At 34.9% G+C, this 12,916-nt stretch overlaps 1 protein-coding gene across 1 annotated transcript in view; it reads right to left on the bottom strand.

Annotated features, from left to right (window-relative positions):
* tcerg1l (transcription elongation regulator 1 like) overlaps positions 1–12,916 on the bottom strand; it is a 96,628-nt gene that overhangs the window by 11,466 nt on the left and 72,246 nt on the right. The window contains exons 7-8 of the mRNA XM_088916410.1: positions 11,166–11,257; positions 6,978–7,066 (exon numbers count right to left, since the gene is read on the bottom strand). Of these exons, the coding sequence (XP_088772536.1) occupies positions 6,978–7,066; positions 11,166–11,257 (181 nt within the window). The remainder of the gene's footprint in view (positions 1–6,977; positions 7,067–11,165; positions 11,258–12,916) is intronic.

The following is a 12,916-nucleotide window of genomic DNA, read 5'->3' as shown; positions in this document are numbered from 1 at the left end:
CCCCCAATTCTTTGTGGAATTGTAACATTTCATGTTCAAGCTTATCAAAGATGAGAGAAGTTGCAATGGAGAATGAAATATTCACATGTCAGTTAAATTAAACGTTTTAACAGTTTTAAAACTCATAATATTTTATATAGAACAAAATTTCATTAGGCTACTTTAGATTCATACTGTATGTATTCTAGGTACAAAGTTTTGATATAAAGCTTTTATTTTGTCACCCCATTTTGTCTGATTAATATCTGTTTACCTGCGGTGTATGTTGTAAACAAAATATATAATAGTACACATATTTAGTAGTTTAAAGCTTTGAGATATTGCCAGGTTTATGTTTTTTAGTTTACTTTGAATGAACATGAATGAATGAACACATTATGTTCCTAGTACTGTCATTTTATTATTTGGACAGACAATATGGAATGTACTGTACTCAGCAGTACAAAGCTTTGAATAAAAAGTGCCAAGTTTTCCTTAGTTTACTTCACCTGTTTTATAAAAAAATACAGTATCTGCCAACTTTGCCACTGGAAAGAAGCATTTTGACTTGTGTGACCAGCGAGTGACAGCATAAGAGGGTGTCCCATTACACTTTTTATAACGGTGCGCACTTGAAGTCCATACTTGCACTACGTCACAGAAGTGCAGACATGGAGGAAGGGCTTAGGGTGTGGTGTGACAATTGGGACACTGCCTAGAAAAGCATACACAGTATACAGCAATTATATTCTAGGGAGAAGTCATCATGATTTCAGAATAAGTAAATCATGTTTAACAAAATTATCAAAATTATTTTGATTTTTTTAATAAACAATAGAAATAATGACTATAAAGCATATGATTAGGGATATTAAGATACCTTAAAGGATCTTGATGAAACTGCAAAACTAGGTTCAGCAAAACTCAGAACTTAATCATATTCTCAGATGATACCAAAACTGGAGAATTAGCAAACACTATAGAATCTGCAACAAAAACCTTTCCAGACAGAATGTTGGAAATATATATATATACTGTAGTTAAAAGTGTATAGTTTAAATCAAAACATATTAAAATTGTACAACACAGTAGTAAGACCTACTGTATACAATTTTTTTAACTGTTTGTTAATTTTGTCCCATATTATAAAAACTATTGCTGCTCAAGAATCAATCCAGAGAATAAATACCAGATACAGCTCTGGGCATGAAGAACTGCCTTACCCTTATAGGATAAAAAATTATTTATTCTTAAATGGAGAGGACTTCATCAACACAAGTCAACACATTGATCAACAGAATCAACAGAGACACATGAACCAGAGAAAACAAATGGAAGTGCATTTAAAACAGAATACGATTTTTTTCTCATTCATAACTACAGAGCTCTCTACAGAGCTCTCTACAGAGAGGACAGAGCTCTCTCTCACACAACACCAGTCTGGGTTGAACCAAGTAAAACTGTATTCCAGTGGTAGTCTATGCAGAGCCACAAACTTACATGACACCTAAGGGACCCCATATAGAAATTGCATAACTTTGTTTTTATTTTAAATATATTTTGAATTTGATTTTTTTAAATTTATATTAATTTGAAAATATCATGAGTGGATGAGTATCTCAGGGAATAGAGTATGAATGCAGCATACATTTTGCAATTTGTCTTTCATGTATAATTTAATAATATTTAAGGGAGAAATGTGAAGCAGAGTCTAGTAAAAATTCAGATATAATATTAACTTAATTAAAAATGAAATTGGACTTTCTAAGAAGATATCTTGATGACTGCAAACAGTGTGCGTTTAGCCTTCTGGCATTTAGATGGTCTCAAAACTATTTTACCTTTCCCAAGCATAACGTTTTCACCATGATGATTTATGTCATTTATCAGTAAAGCCTTTTTCATATTTGCAAAAGAAAAAAATAATTTGAGTTTTAGAACCTTACTTATTAAGTACATGGCACATTTATACTTAACATGACTCATTCTGATCCCCCTAGTGCATTCACTGGTTTTATATGAGTATCACTAATCATTCACTGTGACTCTTCATTTTTTCCACAGCTAAAGATTTGTGACATTTAATTTAGAATTAGTTTTTTCACATTACACATTGCTGGCCTTTTTTCATTTGCAGTACAATATATTTCTCATCCTAGGGGAAAAGTTATAGTTTTTTTTTAACCCGGGGCTTACTGATAACCTAACAAACAAAACACAGGTTAAGCCGGAAATTTTACAATTGCAAGTCTTAGAAAAATTGTCAGTTTGACTTGAATAACAAAAATTTATCTTCTATCCACCTCTCCTCAATCTCTTTTAAGTGTAACCTAAAATACATGCTGGTATAACAAAATATAAAACTTTTTTTCTACTAGGAATGTCGTCAATATATAATATGTTTCAAAATTCAATAAGGAAACTCATTGCCTAAATAACAAGTAAATGAAAATAATTGTATTGTTAGAGATACTATATTGTCCTATAATGTTTTTTCTGGTTTTACAATAGATACTGATTATGTGCTTATTATTATATCAGATCACCTTAAAAAATGTATACATTGTTTTAAGAAACCAGAAAGACAAAAGCTAAGTACATTTATAGACCTTTAAATATTATGCAATTACAAGTGTAAACACTGCATACTGGTTAAGACACTACTGGCAAAAATGTATTGATTCATATTATATTATTTAAGTGTGTCATGTATTCCTCGCTGTTTTAAATTTCACAAATATAAGTTATCTCTTCAAGACGGAAAAGCCTGTGGAAAACTTACACGATGGTTGTTTTCAAATTGCTGTGTACAAACTGAATTCCAATACTGCTGCATATGCATGATCATAGAAAACAATAATAGAACATAATCTTTTTAAAGCGGTGAGGAAATTAATCTATGTTTGCTTTCTGAAGCATGCTGTTTAAAACTTATAAAACTGGATTCATATCAGAATCCTGGTGGGTCCAAGAAACAATGTTATCTTTAGAACTAGTTATGCTGTGCTCAGTGACAGGTGTTAAAGGAGGTACAAAACATTTATGTAAATTCTTTTAGGTAGTGTGTAAGTGTATACTTCCGAGTTCATATGGCATAAAACGGTAAGCACATTCACATCTTGTTTACAACCAATATTTCCATGGAGCTAACTATCAAGAGCAATTATCTGTGAAGTTCACAAAGAAACTAACAAAACAGATGGCTCTGTTGCTCAGTAATATGATAGAAAAACAAAGCAAAATTAGAAAAGCAAATGAAATACAAATGTATTCAAATCTGCAAGCACTGTCAGAAGCATCGTCTACCACTCTATTCCCTCAAGTAGAATTCTTTAGGGTACAGCAAACATTATGTAATTTTTAACTGAATTTGGCCCTAAAGGCTTCTTTGTTCAGTATTTACATTTCACCTATTCAGTGAGGAGAGGACAGACCATTCTCAGTGCCCCTCAATGTTTGTCATCAACATGAACATTTCTGTGTTTTTTTATTTTATTATACAGTTAAGGTTCAAAAGGAGAATAGTCATTTGTACCATTGACAAGAAGTGTTGTTCTTTCTCAAGAATAACCAAAACCAAGAGTGTAGTTCCCCTAAGCATTCACTAGAGGGAGAAGGGAGTCAGGTTTTCAGCTGTGATCTGGGGCAGCAGATGAGCACCTGACTGTGGAATGTTAAGTACCTGCATTCTCAGGAGGGATTCAGCCTGTAGGCTGAATCAAAGGTAATGTAGAACAGCTGAGGGAATGGAGCTCCTCTTTAAAAGAGGCAATTCTGCCAGAGCCTTTTAGTCTGAGTATGTAGTAGTATACTATAGCAATAGTGTTCTTAAAAAATAAAAAAGGCTATTTTAGAAGTACTGGGTGGTTCTAGAGTTTAGCAAATACTGTACCTAAGCATCTTAAAAGTGTGGTAGCATTGATTTGATAAATAAGCATTTGAATTGATAAAAAGTAAGAGCTTTTATCTTGGGTGTGTATAACCTGAAATCTGTAGGTACAAGGTGGGAATACGTGAGACTGTACAAAGCCCCATGCCTGAACTCTGGCACCTTGCTCACAAATTGTTATAACCTGAGAAACTCTTCTGCAACAGTCAAAATCCTAGTTTCTAGAGATGTATTTCAGGAGCCTCCTCCTTGACATTTCTTATAGCATCTGATAGTGATCCTAACAAATATAAATTCATACACGTTCCTGGTAGATCAGCATTTGACCGATTTAAGGTATTAATACAGTTTAACTCCCAGACGTGTCCCAGAAAATATCTGATAGCTGCTTTGTCCAGGATGAAGGATGAGGATTGCTCTCATCTGTGAAAAAGAAGCAGGAGGACTCAAATTCCAATTGTATAATGTATGAGAATAAGAATGTGGAGTTGGGCATTTTATCTTACACAGAGTGGGTAGATGAGAACCACAGTTCCAAAAGAATTGGAAAAACAATCCTAATGCCCTAAATTGTGACCTTGATTTCCCCACAAGACTTAACATCCTGTTTGAAGTTAAGAATCATGGATGTGTCCTATGACCTGGTGTACACTCATCAGAAATGCAAAAACATAGGAGTAGTACCATGGTCTTCCCCCCCCTGGAGATAGGTTGCTATGCAACTAGACAATTAGGTCAAACAATCTGATGCCTACAAAATGCCCGGAAGTAATTGATTAACAGGCAGGAAAAGTGCAAATTTCTTACTACCCTTGACCTTTGCTAAAATGTACTGGCAGGCATGTCTTGCTGAGACCTCCAAAGGCAAGACGGCATTTGACTACCTAATTGTTTTTTTCATACTATGGTATTACCATTTGGTTTGTTTGTTCAAGAGACCTTGAAATAACTTAAAATCTTTCATTCTGACACACAACATAACTCCACCTACCTGGAAGGTAGAGTTTGGTAAGGACTGAGATATTTGAGAAGTGGGGCTGATGGTAAACCCCATTAAAAGTAGAATGGGGTTTGCTACCAAATTAATATTTAGACCCCAGTTAGATGAGGCTGCAGCAATTAAGGACTGACCCTGACCACTCATAAAAACAGGCCTTCTTTGGACTTATCGGTCACTACTACTGTTTCGGCTTGGTTTTGTAATGTATGCAGATCTGGTTATAGATCTCTCAAAAATTCTGCTCCCAACTTTGCAAATTGGACCGTTGAGGCAGAATTGGTGTTTTACCAACTTAAAGTGGGTTCTTTTCACCAATCAAGAATGTTGGGAGTAGATCACCAAGTGCTATTCCTAGGATGCAAAATTCCATCCCATGAAAAAAATTCTGTATAAGTGAGAAGGTTGGTCCCAGTGAAGTAAGCTATTGCTATTGTCATGATAACTAATAGTGTTCTACTCTTCCGGTTTCTGGTCGTATCATTTGGGATCTGTATCCTTGTATCTTCACTGTGATACTTTAGGCGAGAACACTCCATAGTATTGCTGATATTTTCAAAATGCATTGTCCCATGGCAGCTGAAACATTCCCCTTTGGGCTTAGCTTGGAGGGAGGATATGATCAGCTCTGTCTCTTGGACAGGTTTTGGACAAGCTTTAAGCTACTGTATGATTCTGAGGTACAGTAGCACATGAGATTTGAATATGGAATTTTGGTAACCGTATTCTCAGAAAGTTGTAAACTGTGGTACAGCTGAGGGAAAGGATTAACTCTTTTTTTTAAGAAGCGTCACAAACTACCAGTTTGTTAAATCTTCCACAGAATCTCATCACACAACAGCTGTAGCTCTTGGGTGTCTATCAGAAATTTCTGAAGCCGATTCTGTAGAGGTACAATATTATTTCAGAAAACGTCAAGCCGTTAAATAAAGAAAATGTTTTGAATTAAGGAATTGAGAAAAGTGTGGATGTTCTGGGTATTGTGTAAGTTGAGAGGAGAACTAAAGGCAAAAGAAACAGGTCTACAACTGTTTACAAAAAAAGTGTACTAAAGACAAAGACAAATCTCATTTCCCAGCTAAATCTTAGTTGTGGGAATTTCCCCTGGTGGGACTACTTGTACTATTGGGAAATCTCTCATACTATCTGAAGAATTATAATGAAAATGTATTATTTAAAGACAATGGAGGATTAATTAGCTACTGCAGAAGCTGACTTTTATAAATGTATAGTATATACTGTATACTGTATATGGCCATGTTTTATTACTTTGATCATGCAAACCTTAAAAATTAAAATACAACTTTAAACAGCAGTGGCGTTTTGCAGAATTAGAAGGAAAAAAGCAATTGTTGAGTATTATAAAAAAAAAAACATTTGATCTGGATATTTCAAGAACTTGAGCAAACATTAGACCCTGTACTTTAATTGATCACATGCATCTTGCAGTTCACTATAGGACAAGCATCGTTGTAGTGTATTAAACTGTATTTCCAAGTTCCTTCTTTTAAAATTATTTTTTTCAGATGTGAATGCATTATCAGTTATTGCTTGAATACTTTAGAAAGTTATATTTATAAAATAATTGAGAATATTTTTTTGGCAGGAAGGGTATGTGATAGATCAGCTCCAGAATATCCAAACCCAAGGGTGCAGCTGTTGACATTCAGGGTAAATGGTAGCATCAGTACAGGAGCCAAGACCTCCTTTGTCTGTCTTATCTCAGAAATGACATTCAGAACAATGAGATACTCCCACACAATAGTCTTGCTTGTTTATTATTGGATGCAAGACCAGATGGCACAAACTTGCCTTATAACCAAGCAACTAGGATTGCATGACCACCGTTACACAGAACTGTAAATTGTGACAGTTCTGACCTTTGCTGATTGCTGATAACATCAATTCTGTATGCATTCTAATTAAAAAGAAACGTCAAGGCTTCAGTGTTGGGCACTTTTACTCATCAATTACTATCTTATCATGAACAGGTGTCTTTTAGTAAGAAGTCTTGAATGTATATTTTTCAAAGAAAACATTTAAATAACATTTTTCCCTACTAATTACATTTGTTTGACAATATTTCATGCCACTAGGACACAGAGAGTTTACCAGGGTGATCCAGGAACTGGTGTTGAAGCCACAGGTCTGTTGTCCTTTGGAGCACTTGCTTCCTCAAGGGAGATATTAAGAGCATCATCCTTCAAGAATCCAAACAAGTATTTTTGTGTAAGCTTACATCATAGTGTTAATACACAATAAAGAGCAGTGAAAGTAAAAACAAGCTTACCACTTAGAAATATGTTAAAGTACATTCCATGTAGGAAAACCATTTTTACATTATAGAACATCAGTCTAGACACTAACCATCATGCAGACCTATTTTTTTAAGTGTCTTTGGCATGGGTTTGCATATTCTTTGCATGTCCAATTACGTTTCTACAGGGCACACCGGTTTCCACCCACTTTTGGACGATTTTATTGCCACCAGCTACAGTAGATCACCCTGCAGCTCACAACTGGCAACCCACTGAAGCTCAACAGGTGTGAGATTGGTCAATACTTCATTGACCAATTGGTCAATAATCCCCCATATATGAATTGGCTTAATCTCTCTATTCTCCTTCCCACTGATAGCTGATGTGTGGTGGAGGGGAGTCCCCATTACCTGTAAAGCATTTGAGTGGAGTGTCCAGAAAAACACTAAGTGTAAGGAATTATTACTACTTATTCTCATACAATTATTTCAAAACATTTGTTTTTAAATGGGTAATACCTTTACTTCTCAGAAACATACAGTAGGTGTTAATTATTGGGTCGCCTGTTTCTGGTACTTTGCACAATCCCCTCTGGCATAAATAGCATCTTAAAGTCTTTTCCTATAAGATTTAATAAAGTTGGAGAACAAAATGGGTAGAATCTTGGACCATTATTCTATGTAGAAATTTTCCAAATTATTGATGTTCTTGGGTCTGAGCTTATGTACTGCCCTCTTTGATTGAAAACCTGTGGTTTGAATTGAGTTTAAGTCAGGAGACTGAGATGGCCATTGCAAAATGTTAATGTTGCTTTCATTAAACAACCATTTTCTTGTTGACTTTGTGGTGTGTTTTGAGTCATTGCCATGTTGGAAGGTCCATTGGCTACTAAGTTGCAACTTTCTGGGAGAGGCAACCAGGTTTTGGGCCAGAATACTCTGATACTTACAGTATATGACATCATAAACTTCACGATGACCCCAGGGTCAGTGGTAGCAAAACAGCCCCACAACATCAAGTCTAGCACCATATTTCACAGTGGATATGTTCTTTTCTTTGTATGCCTCCCTCTTCTGAGACTAAACGTACCAATGGTGTGGGTGCCCAAGGAGGTCAATTTTGGTCTTATCTGACCATAGCACCTGTTTCGAATCAAAGTCCCAATGGCATTTAGCAAACTCCAGCTGCCTCAGTTTGTTTTCTTGTTGTCAGTAAGGGCTTTATTCTGGCAACCCTTCCAAATACCTGATGGCATGAATGTACAGTACTGTTGATTCGGTGACTTGGTGAGCCCAAAATGCAACCAGACACTGCTGTTCTCCAACTTGTCCTTGGATTATTTTTTGCTTCCCTCACCATCACCTGACTGTACATGGGAACATGATGCACTTGTGTCCTCCACCTGGTACGTTAACCACTGTTTTAGTGGTTCTGGAATTCTTGATTATTGCCATACGTGTTAAGAGGTGTTTAACATAAGTTAAATTTAACTTATGTATTTTTGTATCCATTTCCTGGTTTGTGAAGCTCAACAACCATTTATCTCTTTGATTTGTCACTTATTGGTCTTAACCCATAGTAGTGGATAACAAAAAGTTTTCTCATGTACTGTATGTTACCTTTTTTGTGTACCAAGATGAAACAAGAAGTCCTGAGTTGCATTTAAGTAAGCAGAATTTTGTTGCAGATTACATTTTGTTTGATTTTCTTAAAAAAAACATTGGGTATCCAACAATTTTGACGTCTATGTTTTTGAGAAAAAATAGTACTACTCATTTAAAAAAATATTTTGCTTTCTAAAGTGTACCAATCATTTTTGAATCCACTGTATATAACATTCTGTAGGATTTAGCTAATGAACCATGCTGTACTTTGTCCTTAAAATCCTTTCAGACTTTTTACTGTATCTTTTTATTTTTAGTTGAAATAAATTAGTTCCACTCAATTTACTATATGGTATGAAAATAAATCCAGGAAAAGCCAAAGGGGTGTAAATATAGTCGATTGTTCTTCCCTCTTACCATTGGAATAAATTTAGCTGATATTGCATTTATTGTACGTGTAGTTTTTTCTTCATTACATTATATATTTAGTGAAGACATGATTGTTTAGAGGAGTGCAAATCTAGGACTAATCCACTATAGTTTACCCATATCCCTGATATCAACATTTGGGTTTTCAGACCTTTGGTTAACTATGTTAATACTGAATAACTGCTATGGTCATTCTATTATATACAGTATATTATTTCAAATCAGGGATGCCCAATTCTGGTCCTCTAGGGGAACAATCTTGCTTTTGTAGGTCTATCTAAATCCATAAGCAGTTTTAATTGGGATAATTCAACCCTCTCAGTTTAAGACTCCAATGTATGCCTCTCCCTAAGGAATCTCAAACTTAGTCCTGCATGGTCTCTGTATATTCTGGTTTTAAACCAAGCTTGAATTCTCAATTAGCTTAATTTATTTAATTAAATGTATTTATCCACAGAGCTGACAACTTTCAAATATGCCACACATTCCAGGTACAGCACTTTTAGAAAGCCATGGTCTTGGGAAACAGTACTGCAAGTTTGTCAAACAATTAAAGCAGTTTAGTAATTCACAGCTTGGGGGGAAGAGATGAAAGCTAGAAGACACTGTGGCTCTCCAGCAATCAAGAGCTACAGTTGTTAATGACTTCTGTCTCTGCACATTTTCATTTTAAATCAGTTCTTAACTACCTAATTGATCCAATTTGTGGCTTAACTGGGATATACAGTACAATAGATATAAATAGATGTAAAAGACCTGTATATTTTAGTCCTAAAGTTCAAGAGAATAAGAGCTACAAAACTTGCTGGACTGTTGCCCTTGAGGATTGAAAATGTGAAGTCTTGCTTTAAACAAATTACTGAACAAGTGGATAATGCGTTGATACCTTAATACTTGGATTGATTCCTTACTTTGAAGAAGCCTGATTTGGTGTATTGAGGTTTTTTATTTGAAAATCAGACTATTTAGATCATTTCAATTGCCCATAAATTTCATCAGTCCTAAGTAATAGATAGAAACACCACTAACAAATGTTTTAAATCAGATTAGACCTTCCAGGGACCAAGTTACTTCTGGTCTTTATTCCATCCAAGTTCTCCATTACTTGGTTGTTTTAATCATTTAATTAATTGTAATATTTTTAGTCAGATTCCAAGGTTAAGGTTCACAGGAAACTATCTTTAGTGAAGAGAATATTTTGAGTAAACAACAGTATAAGACATTAAAAATCCCATAAATATCTAAGAAGTTAATTTAAATGGCTGTTCAAACCCAATTAACAACTACTGTATAACACATTAGGCCCTACAAAAAACTAAGTTTGACACCTCTGGTTTTAGTTTATGAAACCCTTTAAAAAATCTTAGAGATTTTAATCAATTTTCAAATTTGCTTATGCAATACAGGATTGTGGTGGCGTCGAGTCTAACTTGGAAATCAACAGGCACAAGGTGGGATACGCCATGGATACGCCAATCCACTGCAGGGCACCCACAGACACTCAGACTCCCACCAGGGTCAATTTTTAAAGAAGCCAGTTAACTTGCCAACATTTCTTTGGACTGTGGGCCCAGGGCCCCAACTCTGCCCCAACTCTCTAAAATACTTCTTTGTAAACCCTACTAGACTATATACTAGTATACAATCGTAGAGTCAATGATGCCGGAAATGCATGGCCAACTTTACACATTAGGGACAGTATGTTACTGACTTTGTTTTTCTTTGTCTTAAACTGGGTAGAACATTTAGTTATTTGTTTTACTAACCACTATGAAGAGATTATTCTGGAGGAAAACAATTAAACAAACAATCATAAAATATAGAGTTTCTCTGTATGAATGTCACTTTTTCCATCCTGGTTTTCCACTGGAGAAATCTGACTATGTATGAAAAAGTGAAATCTTCTTTTGTCTCCAGTAAAAGAATGTGAAAAGTTCTCTTTGTGAACTCCATAGTAACTTGAACCAAAAAGGAGTGAAATATTTGACTATAATTCTGGGTATACAGACCTCACTTTTGCTTTCAAGTGGTTTAGCCTTCCAATCTGCATGCAACACGAATGTCCCAGTATGTGAAGTTCTATTCACTTCAACATTTTTATCTGTAAATATTAAACAGAAAGACTTTTTGGCATTGTGAACATCATTTTCTTCATTACTACAGTAAGATTCAATATACAGTATAACCTTATATAACAGTGCATAACCTTATTATATTATTCAATATATAACCTAGAACTTTAAATTAAGATTCAGAATTTTGTATTTAGCTTTGTTAAAGAGGAACTGGAACAAAACAGTTAAATGTTAATGTATTAACATATCAGCTGTCAGTTACTCTAGAGAATCAATTCTATGTCTTGATATACACCCAGTAGTGCCTTGCAAAAGTTTATACATCTAGTAAAATTTCCTTGCAAAATTAGGTAGTTTAGACAACCTTAACATTATACTGATAATCTACACAAATGTGCTCCATACTATAAAGCTACAAAATGCTTTTTTTTAAATGCTGACAGGTTCTCTTTTTAAGAACCCCTTTGCTACTTCAACCCTAAATCAGTTAGGTGCAAAATAATGCTTTGAGAGGAAATAAAAATAATATGATGGTCTTGGTGTATAAAGAGTGGTTTAATTTGCTTTAGAGTAAATGCACGTTTCTCCAGACATTAAAAATTAAGCCACAACTCGCATAGTGATGCAAAAAGTCATTAAGTTATGAACACTAGTCAATATCGAATTGTTTGGCAGTATAGGTGAAGTATTACTTAATTCCATTTATTGCACTAAGATTCATCATTAAGAAGTGGAGTGGAAAACATACTGCCTAAACACTACTTGTATCAGGTCACCCTTCCAAATTGAGCAGCTGGGTAAGCAGGAGACTGCTTAGAGATGCCACTGTGAAATTAAGAGTGGCTTAAAAAAATCATATTTGGAAGTCAATGGTCATCCTGATAATTATATTGTATTGTATAATATATTAAAATACAAACCTGGCCTATATGAGTGAGGAGCAAGAAAAAAGCCTTTATGGTAAAAGACTGACAACCTTAAATCTCATGATGTACTGTATACCATCCCAATTGTCAAGCACATGGTGGCAGAATTAATTTATTAAAACACTGTTTACCAGGGATAAGGAAGCCTATCAGGAGTGAGGATCAATGGATGGTGCAAAGGCAAAAACAAGGAAAACACCTGAACTCTGTGAAGAGGAAATGGCCTTGAGTGGTCCAGGCCAAGTCCTGATTTAAATTTAAAAGAATTCATGGCGAGGCTTGACAATTGCAGTCTCTTCGCTATTGCCTAGGAACCCGTCAGAACTGGAACAATTTTCCATAAAAAATAAAGCAAAGCTAGAAGAGACCTATGCAAACCTACTGATACCAATAATTAATGTGCATTTTCTTTGCAGGTCTTGCCACTATTCAACCTCCTTCACATACTGTATAACAGTGTTCTATTTGATTATTATGCTTTAGAATGAAAAACATATTACTTGTAATTAATTAAAGCGTGATTACTGGCAGGAGATGAATACTTTTGCAAGGCACAATGTACAAGTTCCTTGTATACTGTATACAAGTTGTTTTTTTAATATACCTGTGAAATGCTAAGTCAATCACAAACAACCTATTGTCACATAATAGATGGTTAAGGCTCAGATGGTTAGGTAATTTAAACTTAGCCTTTGTTCAGCCACATTTTCCAATCTATACAGTTTTCCTTTAGATCCCCAGGTTTGTTCAAAGTGAATA

Source organism: Atractosteus spatula, chromosome 5 (assembly GCF_055471065.1).
Source record: "Atractosteus spatula isolate fAtrSpa1 chromosome 5, fAtrSpa1.hap1, whole genome shotgun sequence".
Taxonomy (NCBI): Eukaryota; Metazoa; Chordata; class Actinopteri; order Semionotiformes; family Lepisosteidae; genus Atractosteus; species Atractosteus spatula.
Note: the sequence above shows the minus strand (reverse complement) of the source record. Positions and strands in the feature narration are given on the sequence as shown.